Source organism: Stylophora pistillata, chromosome 10 (genome assembly GCF_964205215.1).
Source record: "Stylophora pistillata chromosome 10, jaStyPist1.2, whole genome shotgun sequence".
NCBI lineage: Eukaryota > Metazoa > Cnidaria > Anthozoa > Scleractinia > Pocilloporidae > Stylophora > Stylophora pistillata.
The window spans coordinates 30,757,868-30,782,236 of NC_142528.1; the positions used below are offsets into that span (position 1 = coordinate 30,757,868).

A 24,369-nucleotide genomic window follows, 5' to 3' on the forward strand; every position below is an offset into this window, starting at 1 on the left:
ACGTTTATTTTCAATAAACCCGGTTACACTGCCGAAGAAGAGTTCTGATCTCGTCAATTTTTCGGGTAATGGATCAGAGCTTGATAGATCGGAACGTTTCCGCTCTAGAGATGTTTTTGTACTACGGGGCATGCTTAGCACGCGAATATAAATACACGTGGGGTTTTCAACGCACGACTACATGCTCGTGACATTCGATTTGGATCCCTTGCACCTACTGGCCGTCTGTTCAATTCAGAGCTTAATCGCGACCTTGGAAATCCAATCGTTTCTCACGAATTTCTCCCGCCTAAACGAGGCTTTAAATTGGCCTCGCTAAATATCAATAGTCTTTCTGCACACATCGGTGAACTAAGAATTTTGCTTTCCGACAGACCTATCGATATCTTAGCCATAAATGAAACTAAATTGGATGACACAATAGGCGATAATGAAATTCATATTTCTGGCTATGAATCTATTCGTAGAGATCGCTCTACTAACGGTAGGTCTGGAGGGGGTGTTTGTTTTCTTATTCGTTCCGAAATCAATTATTCTGTTCGCTCTGATCTAATATGTGAACAAATAGAAAGTCTGACTGTCGAAATCAAGAAGCCCAGATCAAGGCCTTTTGCCGTTATGACCTGGTATAGACCCCCTGATTCTTCAATTGACCTTTTTAGACCATTTGAAGAACTTATTGGAAAACTAGACTCAGAAAATATCGAATATTACGTCTTAGGAGATCTGAATTGTAATATGGCCACACCTAAGTTTGACAAAAGTACAAATATCTTATCTAATATTGCTGATGTTTACGGCCTTGACCAGTTAATAACTGAACATACTAGAATTACCGACAAATCACGTACTTTAATTGATCTAATTTTTACAAATACTCCAGATAGGGTCGTCTGCTCAGGGGTCTCACATATAGGCATCAGCGATCACAGTTTGGTTTACGTTTTTCGTAAAGTTTCTATTGAATCGACAACGAATAAGCATACTACCCTGAGATATAGGAAATTTAAGAATTTTAACTCTGATCACTTTCGTAACGATATAGGTCAACAGGATTGGAGTAGCATCGAAAGCTATTCTGATCCTAATTTAATATGGGCTGCATGGAAAGAACTATTCCTGGAATGTGTAAACAAGCATGCCCCACTTCATGTAAAACGGGCGCGCGCCTCAAAGTCACCTTGGATTACACCTTACTTAAAGAAACGAATGCATGACAGAGATATTCTTAAATTGAAAGCATCGCGTTCTAAGGATGTTAATGACTGGCTACAATTTAAAAAATGTCACAACCTAGTTAATAACGAAATCAAAAAAGCAAAAGAGCTCTTTTATAAAAGAGCATTAGATGAAAACGAAGGCAATTCGCGCCAGACATGGAGGATTGTAAATGAGCTCATGTCGAGGAAAACTAATAAATTTTCCATAAAAGAAATCAAAAGCAACGGTAACTCTATTTACGGCCCTCCTGAGCTGGCCGATGCCTTCAACAATCACTTTTCTTCTATTGGACCCAAGCTTGCTAGCCAGATTTGTTCTAATAATGGTCCATCACACCTACAGTACCTTAAGGGAACTGACAAACGTTTTGAGTTGAAATGTATTATATCTTCTAAAGTGTTCTCACTTTTGTCTAAGCTTTGTAAATCGAAAGCCACAGGCTTAGATATGATATCTTCGCGACTTCTTAGGGAGTGCGCCGATCTGATAGCTGATCCATTGTGTTCTACTTTTAATCAGTCTATCAGATCACGTGTTTTCCCTCAGGAACGGAAATGCGCAAAGGTTATCCCACTTTTCAAAGAGGGAGATCACTCCGACTTAAACAATTATCGCCCAATTTCTATCGTCCCTATAGTAGCTAAGGTGTTTGAGCGTATCATTTACGACCAGGTTTACGGTTATCTCACTGAAAACAATTTGATTTCAGTCAGCAATCTGGCTCTCGTTCGCTCCATTCAACTGTTACTGCCTTGTTGGAGGCCACAAACAATTGGGTCTTCAACATTGATAAAGGCAGTATAAATGCAGTTGTTTTTCTCGACCTAAAAAAGGCTTTTGATACCGTTGATCATACAATTCTTATGTCTAAATTATTCGAATATGGTATCCGCGGTATCGCTTATGAATGGTTTAGCTCATACCTAGATAATCGCCATCAACAATGTTTTGTAAATGGTTCGCTCTCAATTAGTCAAGTTCTCACTTGTGAAATTCCGCAAGGAACAATTCTAGGACCTTTGCTTTTTGTTCTATACATAAATGATCTTCCTAATTGCCTGTCTAATTCAGTTGCACGTATGTATGCCGACGATACTCACCTGACCTTTGCCAGTAACAACATAGAAATGATCAATGATGTTATGAATCACGACCCATCCAATGTTATCACATGGCTCACTGCAAACAAATTGACTCTAAATTCATCTAAAACTGAATTCATGTTAATTGGATCGCGGCAAAGGATAGGTACCTACGATACTTCCCCTAAACTAATCATAGGTGGTGACACTATTAAACAAGTTAGCTCAGTCAAATCTCTGGGTGTACATATAGACGAAAACCTTTCATGGAATATGCACATTGAAAAAATAGCCAAGAAAATCGCATCGGGCATTGGAGCAATTAAACGTTGTAGGCCTTTTGTTAATCGAGCCACGCTTGAGTCCGTTTTCAATGTCTTAGTTCAACCGTACTTTAATTACTGCAGCGAGGTCTGGGGGCATTGTAACAAGGGTCTTTCGAATAAGCTCCAAAAGTTGCAAAACCGGGCTGCCCGTATTCTGACCTTCCCCAGTTATGACACAAGCGCTGATCCTCTTTTTGTGCAACTTAACTGGAGACGGTTAGATACTCAGCGACAAATACAAGTGGCCACCATGGTCTATAAATCTATACATGGTCTTGCGCCCGACTATCTTGGTTCTCTTTTCACTAAATATGATCCTCCATATAATCTAAGGAACTCTGAAAACAAACTAGCTGTTCCATTGCCCCGCACCAATTTCCTGAAAAATAGCTTTAGCTATAACGGTGCGGTTATCTGGAATAGCTTGTCCCCTGAATTGCGGCAAGCAAAATGCTGTGGGTGTTCGAAATTAAATTAAGTCTTCTTTTTTTATTCTAACGCTCATTTGTTACTTTTCCTTCTTTAACTTGTATGAAGAAAAGGGACATTATATCAGTTCAAGATCATTTTGCAGTTATTATTGCGAAAGCTGTTTCACAATCTCGACCTAAGGAGCTGGTAGCAAGACCTTAAAACTGTTTGTTTATTTGTTTGTTTCTTTAGGACCCTGATGTAGCAGACAAGGCGTGTCCGACAACGGCTTCTTCAAGATCAGCAAAGAAATCCTTCAAGGGGAACAGCAGTGACATACCATTGGCTCAGGTAGATCTTGACGAGCCAGTTCATTCCTGGTTTAATGTTGACGAAAAGTTAATTATAACAATTCCCTGATTCCGACATTTGACAAAAATACAGACCAAAAATTTCATGGAAGGTCGAGGAATAAAATCAAATGATTTTTTATTCAATGCATCGCCTCTAATGGCAGGAAGAGGTGTGGATTTTACCTGGAATTTATGCAACTAATCAAGTCCTTGATGACTTGAATGAAAACGTTGCCAATCTTGGGATCCTTGCGTTTGCTGGGATCGCCCCAGGGCAATCAATCATTGTATGGTATTAAAAGAAAATATGTGGTGAGAGGCGTTCTGAACTTTCCTTTAAACGATCAAGTTGGTATTTAGGTAGATTAAATAGGAGCGAGTTGCAGTAATCAAAGTGAAAGATACAATAGCATTGACCAGTGTCTTCTTCGACTGCATGGAGATTCCCAGGAATCTTTGCGGACAGCTTTTTCGTGTTTGGTATCCTCTGTCCTGACACAACGGGGTGACGGTATATGTCATTTATCCAGTTGTTTAATTCATATGCGTTATTAACCAAGCGTAAGGTCAAGATAGCTGGATATTGGCCGAGTTCCTTTTTTTAGCATTTTTGTGGACCGCGACGAATTCGAGGTACATAAAAATGGGAAGAAAAGAACGAGGCTAATATCCAGCCATCTTCACCGAACAAGCTTGGCTAATAAAGGATTTATTACATTGCAAAAAGATTTTGCTTCATTAAGAATTAAGAATGACTTGTTTTCTTCGAGATTGAGAGCCCGGAAAGAAAGCCAACTGTGTTTGTTTTGACTATCTTTTGCCACTTTTTGCGTTTCCGTCGCCGAAATTGTCTAAGAGTTACGAATGTATTCAATACTATCTAAATGCCGACCTTGCTAATTTAGCTCAATGGTTCGAAAGTAATTATCTGACACTGAACACTAAAATATCGAAATTTTTATTCTTTGGTAGCCATCGCAGATTGGAAACCTGCCAAGGTATCAAGCTTGAAATAGATAACAAAGAACTTGAAAATACGAACTCAATCAAATTTCTCGGTGTAGTCATCCACAAGAACATGACATGGCACGAGCACATCGAATCATTAATCACCAAAATAAAACAAAAACTCGGTTTACTAAAGCGAGTCAAGCGTCAGTTACCATTAGAAACGCGAATTACATTGTACAATTCCTTAATAAGTCTACTTTTTGACTATACCGACATCCCTTGGGGAGACAAGAATAACGCCACTATCATGGAAGACTTAAAAATACTACAAAATAAAGCTGCAAAAGTTATCCTTGATTTGCCCAATCGCGCCTCATCCCCGACGCTCTAAATTGTCTAAACTGGCCAACACTGCTCCAACGGCGTCTTGTCCACAGATACATTGCCACCTTTAAGTACATTCACGGCCTTGTTGATTAGAGTTTTAATATTTGAAGAAATTCTGACCTCCCTAGATATAAAACGAGAAGAAAGGATTTACCGTAAAAGCCCGAGGATAAACCGCACTTTTTTTCCCCAAAATCATCGCTAGAAATTGGGGTTGCGGGTTATCTACGGGAACATTTAAGAAAAGTGTCGTGAATGTCCACTATCAAGTCCAATCTAATGCCTGGTTACTAAGCTTGGAATGTTTTGCCCACGTTTTAGTTGTAATGGAGAAATCTATGGAAGAACTGCGTTGAATGAAGAAATTCCTGTCAACAAAGACCAGAAAAAGACCAGTCATATGTCAAAGTAGGTAGAAACGATGTTCATTACGTTAAAGTGCTAGCGTTGTGGGTAACACTTTGAAATATTTTCAATTGCATGGTGAATAACGAGTTTATGTTCGATGAACAGTGGATGAAGGAGACTTCTTAAGACTCGACTTTGGATTTCTTTTGATTTCTATCTAAAAACTTTCCCAAAATTTGAGCTGCTAAATTCGGGATGTAGCTTATCCGCGGGCTTTCAAAGTATCTAAAAGCGTGCGTAAAGCGCGTTACTCGAGGAAGCAAATTATTACCTCGAAAGCAACGACTCGAGCAACGTTTTAAGTCAGTGTCGTTTAAAATTTCTTGATTTTTCACAAATTATAGATCAAATTGTTCCATACGCTCGAGACTTTTTACCTTTCAGGTTTTTTTTCAAAAGTTTTCTCAAGTGTTTCTTCAAAAACCCTTGCTTCAAGTTACCTCAAAATATACCGTGAACCGATGACATGCAGTCTGTGTACAGCCGACCCCCTACCTTCCAAAAGAGAATCGGGTAGAGCCCCCTTCTTTTGAACGGTAGGGGGGGTTGTGCACAGACTAATTAGGTAACGCGTGTCAAAAGTGCCAGCACAGGCATAAATGGAGTAAGTTTGGCCCAGAATCTCTCCTAAAGAAGCACGGAGACCTATCTTTTCAATTGAATTTTTCGAAACAGATATTGATAGGAAACATTTAAAAAAAATTTAAAAAATTATTTGATAACTTCTTTCTGAGGAATCAACTTGAAAATTCTTCCCTACAGCTTTTTAAAGGCTCGTTCGTTAGTTGGGCAATTCTCTTATTTTTTTCGTAGGCGACGTCGCCCGAACACAAGAGAATCGGCGAGAAACAAGCGGACGACATCCGCGACAAAGTCGACGACTTTACCCGCAAAAAAGTCGTCAGCGGTAAGGTTATCTGATTCTATTACCTGATTAACACGCATCAGTTTGTTCTATGAAGAAATAGTCAATGGATATTGGAGTTGTGAAGTCTGAGTTGCTTTAGCCTTCGTAGTTTAGCCGGGATTGCCAGCATTCGTCCCGCGTATCAAGAAAAAAAAAAAAATAATAATCATTTGAGAAATACTCTATAGCTAAGCAATATCTTTAATGAGAAAAGACCTTTATTGAATCTAACATGTGTATAAAAAAATAAAAAAAATCTTGCTGGTTACAATTCTCCTTTTAAGGAAAAATATTACTAACCTAAACTACATAGTTATATGGCTATGAATAATAAAATTATAATGTGCTGTTTAGCAAGTCTATATCTTACTTTAAGTCTCTTGAGAAAGGAAATGCAAAGTCTTCAAAAGTTCAACGCAAAAGAATAGTAAAAAGATTTACTATAAAATTTACTATAATTTACTATAATAATAATAATAATAATAATAATAGTATAATAATAATCTTTTGAATATATCAACAAAGTTGAAATGGTAAATTGGCCACCGTTACGGTTATAAAAGCTGGCGTTTCGAGCGTTAGCCCTTCGTCGGAGCGAATAGAGGAATTGTGGGTTGTGTGTGCTTTCAAAGGCAGAAAGGAGAGCTACGTGATTGGTGGGAACATGGCAAGGAGAAAAACATGAATAAATTAGTGGAATGAAAAGCGTTCGTTGATACCTGTGGGATTTAGACTGCCGGTTTGAAAGATGAGCTTTTGTTCAAGGGTTTTGCGGCTTTCCGTGCAACCTAAGTGTAAGGAAAGACCGCAGATTGCCCTAGGTTGCTTGTTCACGTGCACCTCCGCCAATGTAATCTATTGCATAACTCACTCTTATTGCAAAAAGATTTACATCGGCGAAACAGGCAGAGGACTAGGTGACCGATTCCGAGAAAACCTTCGCGACGTGGAGAGGAACGACCAGGACACATCGAAACCAGTCGCTTGACATTTTAATTTACCCAATCATTCCTCGACATTCCATGAAATTTTTGATTGGTATTTTTGTCAAATGTCAGAGTCAGGGAATTGTTATGATTAACCTTTCGTCAACATTAAACCAGGAATGAACTGGCTCGTCAAGATCTACCTGAGCCAATGGTATGTCACTGCTGTTCCCCTTGAAGGATTTCTTTGCTAATCTTGAAGAAGCCGTTGTCGGACTCGCCTTGTCTGCTACATCAGGGTCCTAAAGAAACAAAGAAATAAACAGTTTTAAGGTCTTGCTACCAGCTCCTCAGGTCGAAATTGTGAAACAGCTTTCGCAATAATAACTACAAAGTGATCTTGAACCATTTCTTCCCCAAGGTATGTTCCCAGTGTGAACAAGTGTCTTTTTTTTTCGTAACTCGCAGTTTTTCAGCGTTGCAGTGTGTTTCGTTTAGAACTAAACTGTTTTATATAACTTAGATAGATGGCTGGCCTGTTGAAGTACAGGCTTAAATATATTTTCAAAAGGGAGTTGTGCCGTGAAATTTGCTGAGTCATTTCATTTGTCTTGCTCGATATAGGGGAAAGTGGAGTGTTGTATCGCATGCTTTAATTTCTATTCGCTGCGAATGAAATTAAAACACCTCTTATAATTAAATAATATTCATGTCATTTTTTGTAATAATAATAATAATAATAATAATATAAAAAAATAATAATGTTCAATGTCTGATCACTTTTTTTTTTAAATGGAATGGGGTCATCTGTGACTTGCTCCCAGGCTCTGGTCCTGTCTTTTCTCCCTCGGGTATTTCCACTTTGACGTGACACTTGCCTTTGAATTCTGATTGCATTGTTATTATAACCAAATGCTCGAATATCAGGATTATCATTCCGTCTGCCTAACTTGCGCTGATGGCCAAAATCTTCCTCTAGAGAATCTTGACAGAAGCGCTCAGTCAAGACAAACTCCACCCCTTCTTGGAGGAGAAATTGCGTAGCCTCAATAACAGAATAGACTGTGAGCTGAAAACCTTCATGAGTTTGCCACCAGATAAACATTTTGCTCCTTCCATTCTGATCGAAATTTCCAGGTCTGTTGTTACGTGCTTCTTTCCAGGTCTTAAGGTAATCAAGGAGTTTCAGTAACCACTGAAACCTGAAATAAAAATTACATAAAATTTAGAATTGTCATATTGTAAGGGTTAGAGTTGTCATATTACACATTAATCTGCTCCATGAAAATTTCCATGTATACAAAATGGTTAACAGAACAGTGTAAATTTACATTTTCATCAAGAACCACAGCTGCACTATCCATTATTTTGATTGTTTACATTGGATGTAGCAAGAGAGCCTCGTTTTCATGTGGTTTACATAGGGGTGTATTTCTTAGGTTATTCTGCTGTCAACAAAGTACAGGATATTATTATACCAGTGTAAAGCACTAATTGGTTTAACTGTGGGGTTAGGGTTACATTAAACATACAATTTGCACTACATGTATAGCATTCAAACAAACTAATGACAAGATTTAGGTATACCACAGTCACAAGTTAAATTTATAATTACAAAAAAGAGGAAAATATACAGATGACAATATATATAACTATAATAACAATATTAATTGCCATACCTGCCATCCTGAGAGTCACGGTATGGAGCAAGTAAGGGTAAATATATCTCTACTTCATTAGAGCAGTTCACCGAAATTGCAAAAACTTTACCACACTTTGATAAAAATACTTACATGGTAATAATAAACAAACATGAATCACACATTATTAAGTATAGCGACATCTACTGGCATAACTAAAAAAAGATTACCTGCTGTTGAGTGGACTCTGATGTGAACACCTTGTCCATCTCGAACAGTTTTGTTGATCCTTTGGAGAAAACACCAAGAACACGATCGTCATCTTTGTCAAAAGAAACATCATTGGCAGCCATTTTTCCTCCTCCGTCTTCTTTGATCACAGGCCTTACCCTGCAATATACTCTAATGTTGCCTTTCAATTCCACCAGTTCGTTGTGGAGCTTTTTCCTCAGCGCCATTTCCTTTTTGTACTTCGTAACCAATTCTTTATCTTTGTCATCAATTCCTTCGATGCGCTGCACAATCTGTAAGGAAAACAAAAGTGGAGTTACATTCAGAACTGAAATTGCAAACAGATCGCGAGATTCTCGCAGGAGAAATCCATCCTTGTGTAAACGAGGTACCCCATACAGTGGAACCTCGACTTCACGAACCTCTATATAACGAAGTCCTAGGTATAACGAACGATACTTCAGCCTCAGCCCGGCTAAAGTTACAGTAAAATGTATGCCACGAAACCTCGATATAACGAGCCAATTTCCCCAGTCCCTTAGCACCTCGTAAATTGAGGTTCCACTGTGTCTTGAAACATGCGAGCTACAGGAAGTGAAACCTACTTGTTTTATCACCTCGCGTATTGCCGGTTTAATTCGAGTCCCGAGTTTTAAACAGTTTATCCTTAGATCTTGATGTTCTCTCTTTATATTGTCCAAAGTGTTCTTCATTAAAATCAGCTGCTGTGTAACGCTTTTCAGCTTTGAGCGCATAACGCTGGTTTCCCTCCCACATTTGGCCCGCTCCTCTGCAACAAGTCGTCTTTTTTCCTCTTCAAAAGTCTTTCGTCTGTTGTTCAAATTCTTGTCCCAGCTGATCGATATCCGCTTTATATTTGATGATCTGTTGGAGAGGGAGAGGATAAAAACAAACACGAAAATCAAACACTAACTTGCGCTGATGGCCAAAATATTCCTCCAGAGAATCTTGACAGAAGCGCTCAGTGAAGACAAACTCCACCCCTTCTTGGAGGATAAATTGCGTAGCCTCAATAACAGAAGAGACTGTGAGCTGAAAACCTTCATGAGTTTGCCAACAGATAAACACGTTGCTCCTTGCATTCTGATCGAAATTTCCAGGTTTGTTGTTTCGTGCTTCTTTCCAGGTCTTAAGGTAATCAAGGAGTTTCAGTAACCACTGAAACCTGAAATAAAAATTACTTAAAATTTAGAATTGTCATATTGCAAGGGTTAAAGTTGTCATATTACACATTAATCTGCTCGATGAAAATTTCCATGTATACAGAATGGTTAACAGAACAGTCTAAATTTACATTTTCATCAAGAACCACAGCTGCACTATCCATTATTTTGATTGTTTACATTGTATGTAGCAAGGGAGCCTCGTTTTCATGTGGTTTACGTAATGGTGTATTTTTTAGGTTATTCTGCTGTCAACAAAGTACAGGATATTATTATACCAGTGTAAAGCACTAATTGGTTTAACTGTGGGGTTAGGGTTACAATAAACATACAATTTGCACTACATGTATAGCATTCAAACAAACTAATGACAAGATTTAGGTATATCACAGTCACATGTTAAATCTATAATTACAAAAAAGAGGAAAATATACAGATGACAACATATATAACTGTAATAACAATAATAATTGCCATACCTGCCATCCTGAGAGTCACGGTATGGAGCAAGTAAGGCTAAATATATCTCTACTTCATTATAGCAGTTCACCGAAATTGCAAAAACTTTACCACACTTTGATAAAAATACTTACATGGTAATAATAAACAAACATGAATCACACATTATTGAGTAAGCGAGGATTTAGTACGGGTCGCAAATGACGAACAAAAAGATTTTCACTGCTCCCGGATTGTGGACAGTTTGATCTCATTCTCTGCCTTTTTGGCGTTAGCCACCTCTAATGTTTGACGCATGGTTTTCATGATGTTTTCTCTTGAATCGTTCGTTTTTCTGATTTCTTCATCCTTCTTTACCAGCTTTTCCTCCAGAGTAGCACGCTATTTCTGCAATATGGCTATTTCCTTCTCCATGTTCTGCATCCGCTCGGAGGCGCTTCGCTCATTAACTTCGTTCTCGTTGGACATATTTTTGACGGTATCACTAGCAGCCATCGCTTGGTTCTTCAAGCTGGTAATTCCCTTTTTCTTTATGTCCAGCGCCTTGGTTTTAGTCTTCTGCCTGTTTCGCCTATGTATATCTTTTTGCAATAGGTGCAAGTTATGCAATAGATTACATTGGCGGAGGTGCACGTGAAGTGAGCGGTGATCTTAATGGATCGTTTGGGTCCCGATATTTTATCAGTTTTGTGAATAGAAGGACACGTTTTGCATCGTGCACGAGCGCATTTAAAAGTGCCTGGTTGGTCATTAGTCTGAAAAGAACTTCTGACCAAAAAATTGCCTATGTTTTTGTCCCGTTTGAATGAAATGAGCGGAGGCTGCGAAAAGATAGTGCTTGTCTCTGGATCGTTTTGAAGTAATTTAAAGTTTTTGAGAATGATGGATTTAATTGAGTGGTTGGGAGGGTGAAACGTGAGAGTGAATGGAATGCGGTCGGAATCTTCCTTTTGCGACGTTTGTAGTGCTGAATGTCGATCAATAAGCTGGGCGCGGTGGTAACCCGCTTGAGCGAAAGAATCAAGGTAACCACGTTTATCGAAAAACTGGCACATTGACTATGATTTGTGCTGGAAATCAGAGTCATCACCACATAAACGACGAAGTCTTAGAAACTGAGAAAAAGGAATGGAATTCTTAACGTGAGATGGATGCGAAGACGAATATAACAAGTAATTATGCGAGTCTGTAGGTTTGTCATACACACTAGTGCATAAACCGTTGCCTTCAATTGAAACTTTGATGTCTAAAAAGGATAAAGAACTGTTAGAAATTTCCCAGGTACATGATTTCAGAGCCGGGTGAAAAGAATTGACTGCGGTTATGAATTGAGTGAGTTCCTCTCTGGTAGAGGAGGTAGCGCCGATACAGTCGTCGATGTAGCGACCGTAGAGTTCAGGTTTGGAGTATGATAATATAATGATTCTAGTATTTCTTTGAAATCTTCCTGAAGCGGACCGTTTTTATTTATCATTATTAAAAAAGAGCAGCACATACACGCTTTCTAGTGTAATGGGACGCTGCACAGAAACTAGTACTGAAAGAGAAGAGATAGAAGAAGAGAGGCAGCTTGGTTCGGTTTGCCCACAGAAATTTTCGAAATAACTTTTCTTCATCCATAATCACCGCCTGAAGAACTTTAACTTTCTAGGTTTCTTCCCATATATTCAAAGTGTTCTAAGGAGCTAATAAATAATGTAAAAAGAAAATCGTTGGTCTTATCATTTTCCCTCTGCCTTAACCTCTTCAAACACCTGGAGAGAACAGCGCATTGCAGATTAAAAGAGCGTCTATTGTTTAAATATATCTCTACTTCATTAAAGCAGTTCACCGAAATTGCAAAAACTTTATCACACTTTGCTAAAAATACTTACATGGTAATAATAAGCAAACATGAATCACACATTATTAAGTATAGCGACACCTACTAGCATAACAAAAAAACAATTACCTGCTGTTGAGTGGACTCTGATGTGAACACCTTGTCCATCTCGAACAGTTTTGTTGATCCTTTGGAGAAAACACCAAGAACACCATTGTCATCTTCGTCAAAAGAAACAACGTTGGCAGCCATTTTTCCTCCTCCGTCTTCTTTGATCACAGGCCTTACCCTGCAATATACCCTATAGTTGCCTTTCAATTCCACCAGTTCGTTGTGGAGCTTTTTCCTCAGCGCCATTTCCTTTTTGTACTTCGTAACCAATTCTTTGTCTTTGTCATCAATTCCTTCGATGCGCTGCACAATCTGTAAGGAAAACAAAAGTGGAGTTACATTCAGAACTGAAATTGCAAACAGATCGCGAGATTCTCGCAGGAGAAATCCATCCTTGTGTAAACGAGGTACCCCATACAGTGGAACCTCGACTTCACGAACCTCTATATAACAGAGTCCTAGGTATAACGAACGATACTTCAGCTTCAGTCCAGCTAAAGTTACAGTAAAATGTATGCCACGAAACTTCGATATAACGAGCCAATTTCCCCAGTCCCTTGGCACTTCGTAAATTGAGGTTCCACTGTACTTAGTGTCTTGAAACATGCGAGCTACAGGAAGTGAAACCTACTTATTATATCACCTCGCGTATTGCCGGTTTAATTCGAGTCCCGAGTTTTAAACAGTTTATCCTTAGATCTTGATGTTCTCTCTTTATATTGTCCAAAGTGTTCTTCATTAAAATCAGCTGCTGTGTAACGCTTTTCAGCTTTGAGCGCATCACGCTGGTTTCCCTCCCACATTTGGCCCGCTCCTCTGCAACAAGTCGTCTTTTTTCCTCTTCAAAAGTCTTTCGTGTGTTTTTCAAATTCTTGTCCCAGCTGATCGATATCCGCTTTATATTTGTTGATCTGGTGGAGAGGGAGAGGATAAAAACAAACACGAAAATCAAACACTAACTTGCGCTGATGGCCAAAATATTCCTCTAGAGAATCTTGACAGAAGCGCACAGTCAAGACAAACTCCACCCCTTCTTGGAGGATAAATTGCGTAGCCTCAATAACAGAATAGACTGTAAGCTGAAAACCCTCATGACTTTGCCGACAGATAAACATGTTGCTCCTTGCATTCTGATCGAAATTTCCAGGTCTGTTTTTACGTGCTTCTTTCCAGGTCTTATGGTAATCAAGTAGTTTCAGTAACCACTTAAACCTGAAATAAAAATTACTTAAAATTTAGAATTGTCATATTGCAAGGGTTAGAGTTGTCATATTACACATTAATCTGCTCGATGAATATTTCCATGTATACAGAATGGTTAACAGAACAGTGTAAATTTACATTTTCATCGAGAACCACAGCTGTACTATCCATTATTTTGATTGTTTACATTGGATGTAGCAAGAGAGCCTCGGTTTCATGTGGTTTACATAAGGGTGTATTTCTTAGGTTATTCTGCTGTCAACAAAGTACAGGATATTATTATACCAGTGTAAAGCACTAATTGGTTTAACTGTGGGGTTAGGGTTACAATAAACATACATTTAGCACTACATGTATAGCATTCAAACAAACTAATGACAAGATTTAGGTATACCACAGTCACATGTTAAATTTATAATTACAAAAAAGAGGAAAATATACAGATGACAACATATATAACTATAATAACAATAATAATTGCCATACCTGCCATCCTGAGAGTCATGGTATGGAGAAAGTAAGGCTAAATATATCTCTACTTCATTAGAGCAGTTCACCGAGATTGCAAAAACTTTACCACACTTTGATAAATATACTTACATGGTAATAATAAACAAACATGAATCACATATTATTAAGTATAGCGACATCTACTGGCATGACAAAAAAAAAATTACCTGCTGTTGAGTGGACTCTGATGTGAACACCTTGTCCATCTCGAACAGTTTCGTTGATCCTTTGGAGAAAACACCAACAACACCATCGTCATCTTCGTCAAAAGAAACAACATTGGCAGCCATTTTTCCTCCTCCGTCTTCTTTGATCACAGGCCTTACCCTGCAATATACTCTAATGTTGCCTTTCAATTCCACCAGTTCGTTGTGGAGCTTTTTCCTCAGCGCCATTTCCTTTTTGTACTTCGTAACCAATTCTTTCTTTGTCATCAATTCCTTCCTTCCTTACCCAATCATTCCTCGACCTTCCATGAAATTTTTGGTTGGTATTTTTGTCAAATGTCGGAGTTAGGGAATTGTTATGATTAACTTTTCGTCAACATTAAACCAGGAATGAACTGGCTCGTCAAGATCTATCTGAGTTAATGGTATGTCAGTTCTGTTCCCCTTGAAGGATTTCTTTGCTGATCTTGAAGAAGCCGTTGTCGGACTCGCCTTGTCTGCTACATCAGGGTCCTAAAGAAACAAACAAATAAACAGTTTTAAGGTCTTGCTACCAGCTCCTTAGGTCGAAATTGTGAAACAGCTTTCGCAATAATAACTGCAAAATGATCTTGAACTGATATAATGTCTCTTTTCTTTATACAAGTTAAAAGAAGGAAAAGTAACAAATGAGCGTTAGAATAAAAAAAGAAGACTTAATTTAGTTTCGAACACCCTTAGCTCTACTAGCACTGATGAGTGTAAACAGAGTCAACAGGGATACAAAATGAAGTCCATAAACTTTATTCTCACCGACGAAGAGGGATCTGCTTTTGAAGAGTCGCTTCTTTCAGCAGCAAGTTCTCTTTCTACGTTTTCTTTCTCATGCTTAATCTCCTACACACTCCTATCCTTGTCGTCAAGTTGTCTCTGGTAATCCCGTTTAGTTTTCCCGCAGTTCCTCTTCCATCTCTCTTCTCAAATCCTGCTTACACTGGTCGGGGTTTGTGGACAGTTTGATCTTACGCCAACTAAAGGCAGCGTAAATCTCTTTTTTACACCAACTTTACGCCGTGCGTAAAGGTCTCTAAAATAAGTCTCATTACTCCAGCTTTACGTCAGTGCGTAATGGCCGTGTAAAGGGTGCCTTTACGAAATGTAAATGTGGTGTAAAGCTGTGTAAAGTAGATCTTTACGGCAGCTTTATGATAACATTACACAACTTAAATGTTTTTTCATGCTTTGCTATTCTCAAGTGAAAAAGTGTCACTTTATTTCTGCGCTAACTTGCAATTGACTTAATAGTTATAGTTATATTTCACAGCTCGCGGACGCAGTCGTCTGGCAATTATGGTTCTTGTGGAGTCTTGCTCTGTTTTTGCTTCACGACATCCCTAAAGGTATCCAAAAAATTAAATATAAAGTGAGCTACACCAAAACTCTTTGTGGCAGAAAAGACGTCTGATTTCAAACTGGATGGATTTGTGCCTCACGGGGATCATTGTGCCTGTTTTGCCAGAGACAAATATGCTGGCATCGCAGGTATTTTAAACAGCTTTCTTCTCTTTTTCGCGGAGGATTGAGTTAACGTTGATGATGTGCCCTTTTCATTGTCTTCACCTGAAAAAGAGATATACACTTCAAAGCTCGATAAAGAGGCACGCCTGTACGAATTAGGAAATGTCCATGGTTCGAGATTGCATCAGAACTTCACGAAACTTTATACCTGCAACGCTATCTTGCAAGTCTTGGAAGAGTTTTCTCTTTTTTGACTCTATTTTGAGTGACTCTGTCTCGTCCTGCGAAGAGATTTAAACTCAGCATTTAATGGGCACTCGAACAAAGCAACTTAGCCTGAGTAGCGGCCCTAGAGGAAGGGGGAAAGGGGGTGGGAAGCCGATGAGCACTGATGAGTGTAAAAAGAGTCAACAGGGATACAAAATGAAACCCATAAACTTTATTCTCACCAAAGAAGAGGGATCTGCTTTTGAAGAGTCGGTTTTTTTAGCAGCAAGTTCTCTTTCTACGTTTTTTTTCTCATGCCTAATCTCCTCTACACTCCTATCCTTGTCGTCAAAGGGTCTCTGGTAATTCCGTTTCGTTTTCCCGCAGTTCCTCTTCCATCTCTCTTCTCAAGTCCCGCTTACACTGCTCGGGGATTGTGGGCAGTTTGATCTCATTCTCTGCCTTTTTAGCGTTAGCCACCTCTAATGTTTGACGCATGGTTTTCATGATGTTTTCTCTTGAATCGTTCGTTTTTCTGATTTCTTCATCCTTCTTTACCAGCTTTTCCTCCAGAGTAGCAGGGTATTTCTGTAATCTGGCTATTTCCTTCTCCATGTTCTGCATCCGCTCGGAGGCGCTTCGCTCATTAACTTCGTTCTCGTTGGACATATTTTTGACGGCATCACTAGCAGTCATCGCTTGGTTCTTCAAGCTGGTAATTCCCTTTTTCTTTATGTCCAGCGCCTTGGTTTTAGTCTTCTGCCTGTTTCTCCTATGTATATCTTTTTGCAATAGGTGCAAGTTATGCAATAGATTACATTGGCGGAGGTGCACGTGAAGTGAGCGGTGATCTTAATGGATCGTTTGGGTCCCGATATTTTATCAGTTTTGTGAATAGAAGGACACGTTTTGCATCGTGCACGAGCGCATTTAAAAGTGCCTGGTTGGTCATTAGTCTGAAAAGAACTTCTGACCAAAAAATTGCCTATGTTTTTCTCGCGTTTGAATGAAATGAGCGGAGGCTGCGAAAAGATAGTGCTTGTCTCTGGATCGTTTTGAAGTAATATAAAGTTTTTAAGAATGATGGATTTAATTGAGTGGTTGGGAGGGTGAAACGTGAGAGTGAGTGGAATGCGGTCGGAATCTTCCTTTTGCGACGTTTGTAGTGCTGAATGTCGATCAATAAGTAAGGCGCGGTGGTAACCCGCTTGAACGACAGAATCAAGGTAACCACGTTTATCGAAAAACTGGCACATTGACTCTGATTTGTGCTGGAAATCAGTCATCACCACATAAACGACGAAGTCTTAGAAACTGAGAAAACGGAATGGAATTCTTAACGTGAGATGGATGGGAAGACGAATATAACAAGTAATTATGCGAGTCTGTAGGTTTGTCATACACACTAGAGCATAAACCGTTGCCTTCAATTGAAACTTTGATGTCTAAAAAGGATAAAGAATTGTCAGAAATTTCCCAGGTACATGATTTTAGAGCCGGGTGAAAAGAATTGACTGCGGTTATGAATTGAGTGAGTTCCTCTCTGGTAGAGGAGGTAGCGCCGATACAGTCGTCGATGTAGCGACCGTAGAGTTCAGGTTTGGAGTATGATAATATAATGATTCTAGTATTTCTTTCAAATCTTCCTGAAGCGGACCGTTTTTATTTGTCATTATTAAAAAAGAGCAGCACATACACGCTTTCTAGTGTAATGGGACGCTGCACAGAAACTAGTACTGAAAGAGAAGAGATAGAAGAAGAGAGGCAGCTTGGTTCGGTTTGCCCACAGAAATTTTCGAAATAACTTTTTTTCATCCATAATCACCGCCTGAAGACCTTTAACTTTCTAGGTTTCTTCCCATATATTCAAAGTGTTCTCAGGAGCTAATGAATAATGTAAAAAGAAAATCGTTGGTCTTATCATTTTCCCTCTGCCTTAACCTCTTCAAACACCTAGAGAGAGAAAAGCGGATTGCAGATTAAAAGAGCGTCTATTGGCTAAATATATCTCTACTTCATTAGAGCAGTTCACCGAAATTGCAAAAACTTTACCACACTTTGATAAAAATACTTACATGCTAATAATAAACAAACATGAATCACACATTATTAAGTATAGCGAGGATTTAGAACGGGTCGCAAATGACGAACAAAAAGATTTTCAAGCAATATTTTCCAGTACACACAACTGTCTCAAAGCTCCTTTAAATGAAAGTTTGCTCCGAGATTTCGCTGCTAAACTGGTGCATTGATGAAGGAAACACCATCACTGCCTTCTTTTGCATCAGTTACTGTTCGCTAGCGCAAGGTTTGCATTAAAAAATTAAAGCCCGAACGCATGATGTCACGTCCGACTCATCAAATACAACATCAACTGGCATAAAAAAAAAAAAATTACCTGCTGTTGAGTGGACTCTGATGTGAACACCTTGTCCATCTCGAATAGTTTTGTTGATCCTTTGGAGAAAACACCAAGAACACCATCGTCATCTTCGTCAAAAGAAACAACATTGGCAGCCATCTTTCCTCCTCCGTCTTCTTTGATCACAGGCCTTACCCTGCAATATACTCTAATGTTGCCTTTCAATTCCACCAGTTCGTTGTTGAGCTTTTTCCTCAGCGCCATTTCCTTTTTGTACTTCGTAACCAATTCTTTCTCTTTGCCATCAATTCCTTTGATGCGCTGCACAATCTGTAAGGAAAACAAAAGAGGAATTCCATTCACAACTGAAATTGCAAACAGATCGCGAAATTCTCGCAGGAGAAATCCATCCTTTTGTAAGCGAGGTACCCCATACAGTGGAACCTCGACTTCACGAACCTCTATATAACGAAGTCCTAGGTATAACGAACGATACTTCAGCCTCAGCCCGGCTAAAGTTACAGTAAAATGTATGCCACGAAACCTCGATATAACGAGCCAATTTCCCCAGTCCCTTGGCACTTCGTAAATGGAGGTCTCACTGTACTTAGTGTCTTGAAACATGCGAGCTACAGGAAGTGAAACCTACTTTTTTTATCACCTCGCGTATTGCCGGTTTAATTAGAGTCCCGAGTTTTAAACAGTTTATCCTTAGATCTTGATGTTCTCTCTTTATATTGTCCAAAGTGTTCTTTATTAAAATCAGCTGCTGTGTAACGCTTTTCAGCTTTGAGCGCATAACGCTGGTTTCCCTCCCACATTTGGCCCGCTCCTCTGCAACAAGTCGTCTTTTTTCCTCTTCGAAGTCTTTCGTCTGTTGTTGAAATTCTTGTCCCAGCTGATCGATATCCGCTTTATATTTGTTGATCTGTTGGAGAGGGAGAGGATAAAAACAAACACGAAAATCAAACACTAACTTGCGCTGATGGCCAAAATATTCCTCTAGAGAATCTTGACAGAAGCGCTCAGTGAAGACAAACTCCACCCCTTCTTGGAGGAGAAATTGCGTAGCCTCGATAACAGAATAGACTGTGAGCTTAAATTCTTCATGAGTTTGCCACCAGATAAACATTTTGCTCCTTGCATTCTGATCGAAATTTCTAGGTCTGTTGTTACGTGTTTCTTTCCAGGTCTTAAGGTAATCAAGGAGGTTCAGTAACCACTGAAACCTGAAATAAATATTAAATAAAATTTAGAATTGTCATATTGCAAGGGTTAGAGTTGTCATATTACACATTAATCTCCTCTATGAAAATTTCCATGTATACAGAATGGTTAACAGAACAGTCTAAATTTACATTTTCATCAAGAACCACAGCTGCACTATCCATTATTTTGATTGTTTACATTGGATGTAGCAAGGAAGCCTCGTTTTCATGTGGTTTACATAAGGGTGTAATTTTTAGGTTATTCTGATGTCAACAAAGTACAGGATATTATTATACCAGTGTAAAGCACTAATTGGTTTAACTGTGGGCTTAGGGTTACAATAAACATACAATTTGCACTACATGTGTAGCATTCAAACAAACTAATGACAAGATTTAGGTATACCACAGTCACATGTTAAATTTATAATTACAAAAAAGAGGAAAATATACAGATGACAACATATATATCTATAATAACAATAAAAATTGCCATACCTACCATCTTGAGAGTCACGGTATGGAGCAAGTAAGGCTAAATATATCTCTACTCCATTAGACCAGTTCACCGAAATTGCAAAAACTTTACCACACTTTGATAAAAATACTTACCTGTTAATAATAAACAAACATGAATCACACATTATTAAGTATAGCGAGGATCAGTAGTACGGGTCGCAAATGACGAACAAAAAGATTTTCAAGCAATATTTTCCAGTACACACAACTGTCTCAAAGCTCCTTTAAATGAAAGTTTGCTCCGAGATTTCGCTGCTAAACTGGTGCATTGATGAAGGAAACACCATCACTGCCTTCTTTTGCATCAGTTACTGTTCGCTAGCGGGAGGTTTGCATTAAAAAATTAAAGCCCGAACGCATGATGTCATGTCCGACTCATCAAACACAACATCTACTGGCATAGCAAAAAAAAAATTACCTGCTGTTGAGTGGACTCTGATGTGGACACCTTGTCCATCTCGAACAGTTTTGTTGATCCTCTCAGGGAGAAAACACCAAGGACACCATCGCCATCTTCGTCAAAAGAAACAACATTGGCAGCCATCTTTCCTCCTCCGTCTTCTTTGATCACAGGCCTTACCCTGCAATATACTCTAATGTTGCCTTTCAATTCCACCAGTTCGTTGTGGAGGTTTTTCCTCAGCGCCATTTCCTTTTTGTACTTCGTAACCAATTCTTTCTCTTTGTCATCAATTCCTTCCTTCTTTACCCAATCATTCCTCGACCATCCATGAAATTTTTGGTTGGTATTTTTGTCAAAGGTCGGAGTCAGGGAATTGTTATGATTAACTTTTCGTCAATATTAAACCAGAAATGAACTGGCTCGTCAAGATCTACCTGAGCCAATGGTATGTCAGTTCTGTTCCCCTTGAAGGATTTCTTTGCTGATCTTGGAGAAGCCGTTGTCGGACTCGCCTTGTCTGCTACATCAGGGTCCTAAAGAAACAAACAAATAAACAGTTTTAAGGTCTTGCTACAAGCTCCTTAGGTCGAAGTTGTGAAACAGCTTTCACAATAATAACTGCAAAATGATCTTGAACTGATATAATGTCCCTTTTCTTCATACAAGTTAAAAGAAGGAAAAGTAACAAATGAGCGTTAGAATAAAAAAGGAAGACTTAATTTAGTTTCGAACACCCACAGCACTACTAGCACTGATGAGTGTAAACAGAGTCAACAGGGATGTTGACTCTGTTTACACTGTATGTTGACTCTGTTTACCCGTATGTAAACAAAAACAAAGGCGTGGTTGACTAAGATCCTTTGAGACGGTGGCTAACAACAAATCAAACTTTGGGATTTTCCAAGTTCGTACGGTAGCGACTGAACTGTTTCATTCCTAAGGAGACTTTTTATCCTAAGCTGTGAAAGCTAGTCAGTAAGTAGGAGTGTGCTCTTAGTTCTCCTTGAAGAGCCCGGAGTAAAGACGTCGTCACTGTCCTCCATTTCTCGTTCTTTCATCCATTCGATTTTGAGCTGAAACAGAGCAAAGAACGTACGGGGTTACATAATAGAGTTTATTACATCGCACGCAGCGACCGTGGGCAAGAAGGAACGAATCCTGTGTTGTGATTGGCTAGCCGAGCGGGTAAGATGGGCCGGGATTGCCAGCATTGATCCCGCGTACAAAAAAAAAAAAAAATAATCATCATTTGAGAAATACTCTATAGCTAAGCAATATCTTTAATGAGAAAAGACCTTTATTGAATCTAACATGTGTATAAAAAAATAAAAAAAATCCTGCTAGTTACAATTCTCCTTTTAAGGAAAAATATCACTAACCTAAACTACATAGTTATATGGCTATGATTAATAAAATTATAATGTGCTGTTTAGCAAGTCTATATCTTACTTTAAGTCTCTTGAGAAAGGAAATGCAAAGTCTTCAAAAGTTCAACGCAAAAGAATAGTAAAAAAGTTTACTATAAAATTTACTATAATTTACTATAATAATAATAATAATAATAATAGTATAATAATAATCCTTTGAATATATCAACAAAGTTGAAATGGTAAGTTGGCCACCGTTACGGTTATAAACGCTGGCGTTTCCAGCTTTAGCCCTTCGTCGGAGCGAATAGAGGAATTGTGGGTTGTGTGTGCTTTCAAAGGCAGAAAGTGAGCTACGTGATTGGTGGGAACATGGCAAGGAGAAAAACATGAATAAATTAGTGGAATGAAAAGCGTTCGTTGATACCTGTGAGATTTAGACTGCTGGTTTGGAAGATGAGCTTTTGTTCAAGGGTTTTTCGGCTTTCCGTGCAACCTAAGTGTAAGGAAAGACCGCAGATTGCCCTAGGTTGCTTGTTTACGTGCACCTCCGCCAATGTAATCTATTGCATAACTCACTCTTATTGCAAAAAAGATTTACATTGGCGAAACATGCAGAGGACTAGGTGACCGATTCCGAGAAAACCTTCGCGACGTGGAGAGGAACGACAAGGACGCATTGAAACCAGTCGCTTGACATTTTAATTTACCCAATCATTCCTCGACCTTCCATGAAATTTTTGATTGGTATTTTTGTGAAATGTCAGAGTCAGGGAATTGTTATGATTAACTTTTCGTCAACATTAAACCAGGAATGAACTGGCTCGTCAAGATCTGGCTGAGCCAATGGTATGTCACTGCTGTTCCCCTTGAAGGATTTCTTTGCTGATCTTGAAGAAGCCGTTGTCGGACTCGCCTTGTCTGCTACATCAGGGTCCTAAAGAAACAAACAAATAAACAGTTTTAAGGTCTTGCTACAAGCTCCTTAGGTCGAAGTTGTGAAACAGCTTTCACAATAATAACTGCAAAATGATCTTGAACTGATATAATGTCCCTTTTCTTCATACAAGTTAAAAGAAGGAAAAGTAACAAATGAGCGTTAGAATAAAAAAGGAAGACTTAATTTAGTTTCGAACACCCACAGCACTACTAGCACTGATGAGTGTAAACAGAGTCAACAGGGATGTTGACTCTGTTTACACTGTATGTTGACTCTGTTTACCCGTATGTAAACAAAAACAAAGGCGTGGTTGACTAAGATCCTTTGAGACGGTGGCTAACAACAAATCAAACTTTGGGATTTTCCAAGTTCGTACGGTAGCGACTGAACTGTTTCATTCCTAAGGAGACTTTTTATCCTAAGCTGTGAAAGCTAGTCAGTAAGTAGGAGTGTGCTCTTAGTTCTCCTTGAAGAGCCCGGAGTAAAGACGTCGTCACTGTCCTCCATTTCTCGTTCTTTCATCCATTCGATTTTGAGCTGAAACAGAGCAAAGAACGTACGGGGTTACATAATAGAGTTTATTACATCGCACGCAGCGACCGTGGGCAAGAAGGAACGAATCCTGTGTTGTGATTGGCTAGCCGAGCGGGTAAGATGGGCCGGGATTGCCAGCATTGATCCCGCGTACAAAAAAAAAAAAAAAATAATCATCATTTGAGAAATACTCTATAGCTAAGCAATATCTTTAATGAGAAAAGACCTTTATTGAATCTAACATGTGTATAAAAAAATAAAAAAAATCCTGCTAGTTACAATTCTCCTTTTAAGGAAAAATATCACTAACCTAAACTACATAGTTATATGGCTATGATTAATAAAATTATAATGTGCTGTTTAGCAAGTCTATATCTTACTTTAAGTCTCTTGAGAAAGGAAATGCAAAGTCTTCAAAAGTTCAACGCAAAAGAATAGTAAAAAAGTTTACTATAAAATTTACTATAATTTACTATAATAATAATAATAATAATAATAGTATAATAATAATCCTTTGAATATATCAACAAAGTTGAAATGGTAAGTTGGCCACCGTTACGGTTATAAACGCTGGCGTTTCCAGCTTTAGCCCTTCGTCGGAGCGAATAGAGGAATTGTGGGTTGTGTGTGCTTTCAAAGGCAGAAAGTGAGCTACGTGATTGGTGGGAACATGGCAAGGAGAAAAACATGAATAAATTAGTGGAATGAAAAGCGTTCGTTGATACCTGTGAGATTTAGACTGCTGGTTTGGAAGATGAGCTTTTGTTCAAGGGTTTTTCGGCTTTCCGTGCAACCTAAGTGTAAGGAAAGACCGCAGATTGCCCTAGGTTGCTTGTTTACGTGCACCTCCGCCAATGTAATCTATTGCATAACTCACTCTTATTGCAAAAAAGATTTACATTGGCGAAACATGCAGAGGACTAGGTGACCGATTCCGAGAAAACCTTCGCGACGTGGAGAGGAACGACAAGGACGCATTGAAACCAGTCGCTTGACATTTTAATTTACCCAATCATTCCTCGACCTTCCATGA

General features: G+C 38.8%; 2 protein-coding genes across 4 annotated transcripts; one reads left to right on the forward strand and one right to left on the reverse strand.

Annotated features, from left to right (window-relative positions):
* Positions 1-492: 492 nt before the first annotated feature.
* LOC148722668 (uncharacterized) lies at positions 493-6,060 on the forward strand. The gene is made up of 3 exons (XM_088737065.1): positions 493-1,617; positions 3,293-3,391; positions 5,953-6,060. The coding sequence occupies exons 1-3, from the start codon at positions 619-621 to the stop codon at positions 6,058-6,060; spliced, it is 1,206 nt and encodes a 401-aa protein (XP_088593191.1). The 5' UTR covers positions 493-618.
* Positions 4,336-19,461, reverse strand: LOC148722669 (uncharacterized). Of its 3 annotated transcripts, XM_088736346.1 has the most exons (5): positions 19,343-19,461; positions 18,402-18,695; positions 12,438-12,731; positions 8,843-9,136; positions 4,336-8,174 (listed from the first exon to the last, which is right to left on the reverse strand). In XM_088736346.1, exons 2-5 carry the CDS (start codon positions 18,627-18,629, stop codon positions 8,148-8,150), a joined length of 843 nt encoding a protein of 280 aa, XP_088592472.1. In that variant the 5' UTR covers positions 18,630-18,695; positions 19,343-19,461; the 3' UTR covers positions 4,336-8,147. The 3 variants fall into 3 exon arrangements, with proteins under 3 accessions (XP_088592472.1, XP_088592470.1, XP_088592471.1); XM_088736344.1 differs by having other exon boundaries at positions 18,402-19,441; XM_088736345.1 differs by lacking the exons at positions 18,402-18,695; positions 19,343-19,461 and adding an exon at positions 14,300-14,577.
* Between the last annotated feature and the right edge of the window lie 4,908 nt (positions 19,462-24,369).

Coding starts and splice junctions, on each gene's coding strand:
- LOC148722669 (XM_088736344.1), bottom strand. CDS start 18,989: ATGTTTCAAGACACTAAGTACAGTGAGACCTCCATTTACGAAGTGCCA. Junction 12,732..18,401: donor CAGAGTCCACTCAACAGCAG/GTAATTTTTTTT, acceptor TTTTCCTTACAG/ATTGTGCAGCGCATCGAAGG. Junction 8,175..8,842: donor CAGAGTCCACTCAACAGCAG/GTAATCTTTTTT, acceptor TTTTTATTTCAG/GTTTCAGTGGTTACTGAAAC.
- LOC148722668 (XM_088737065.1), top strand. CDS start 619: ATGACCTGGTATAGACCCCCTGATTCTTCAATTGACCTTTTTAGACCA. Junction 1,618..3,292: donor AATGTATTATATCTTCTAAA/GTGTTCTCACTT, acceptor TTGTTTCTTTAG/GACCCTGATGTAGCAGACAA. Junction 3,392..5,952: donor GTGACATACCATTGGCTCAG/GTAGATCTTGAC, acceptor TTTTTTTCGTAG/GCGACGTCGCCCGAACACAA.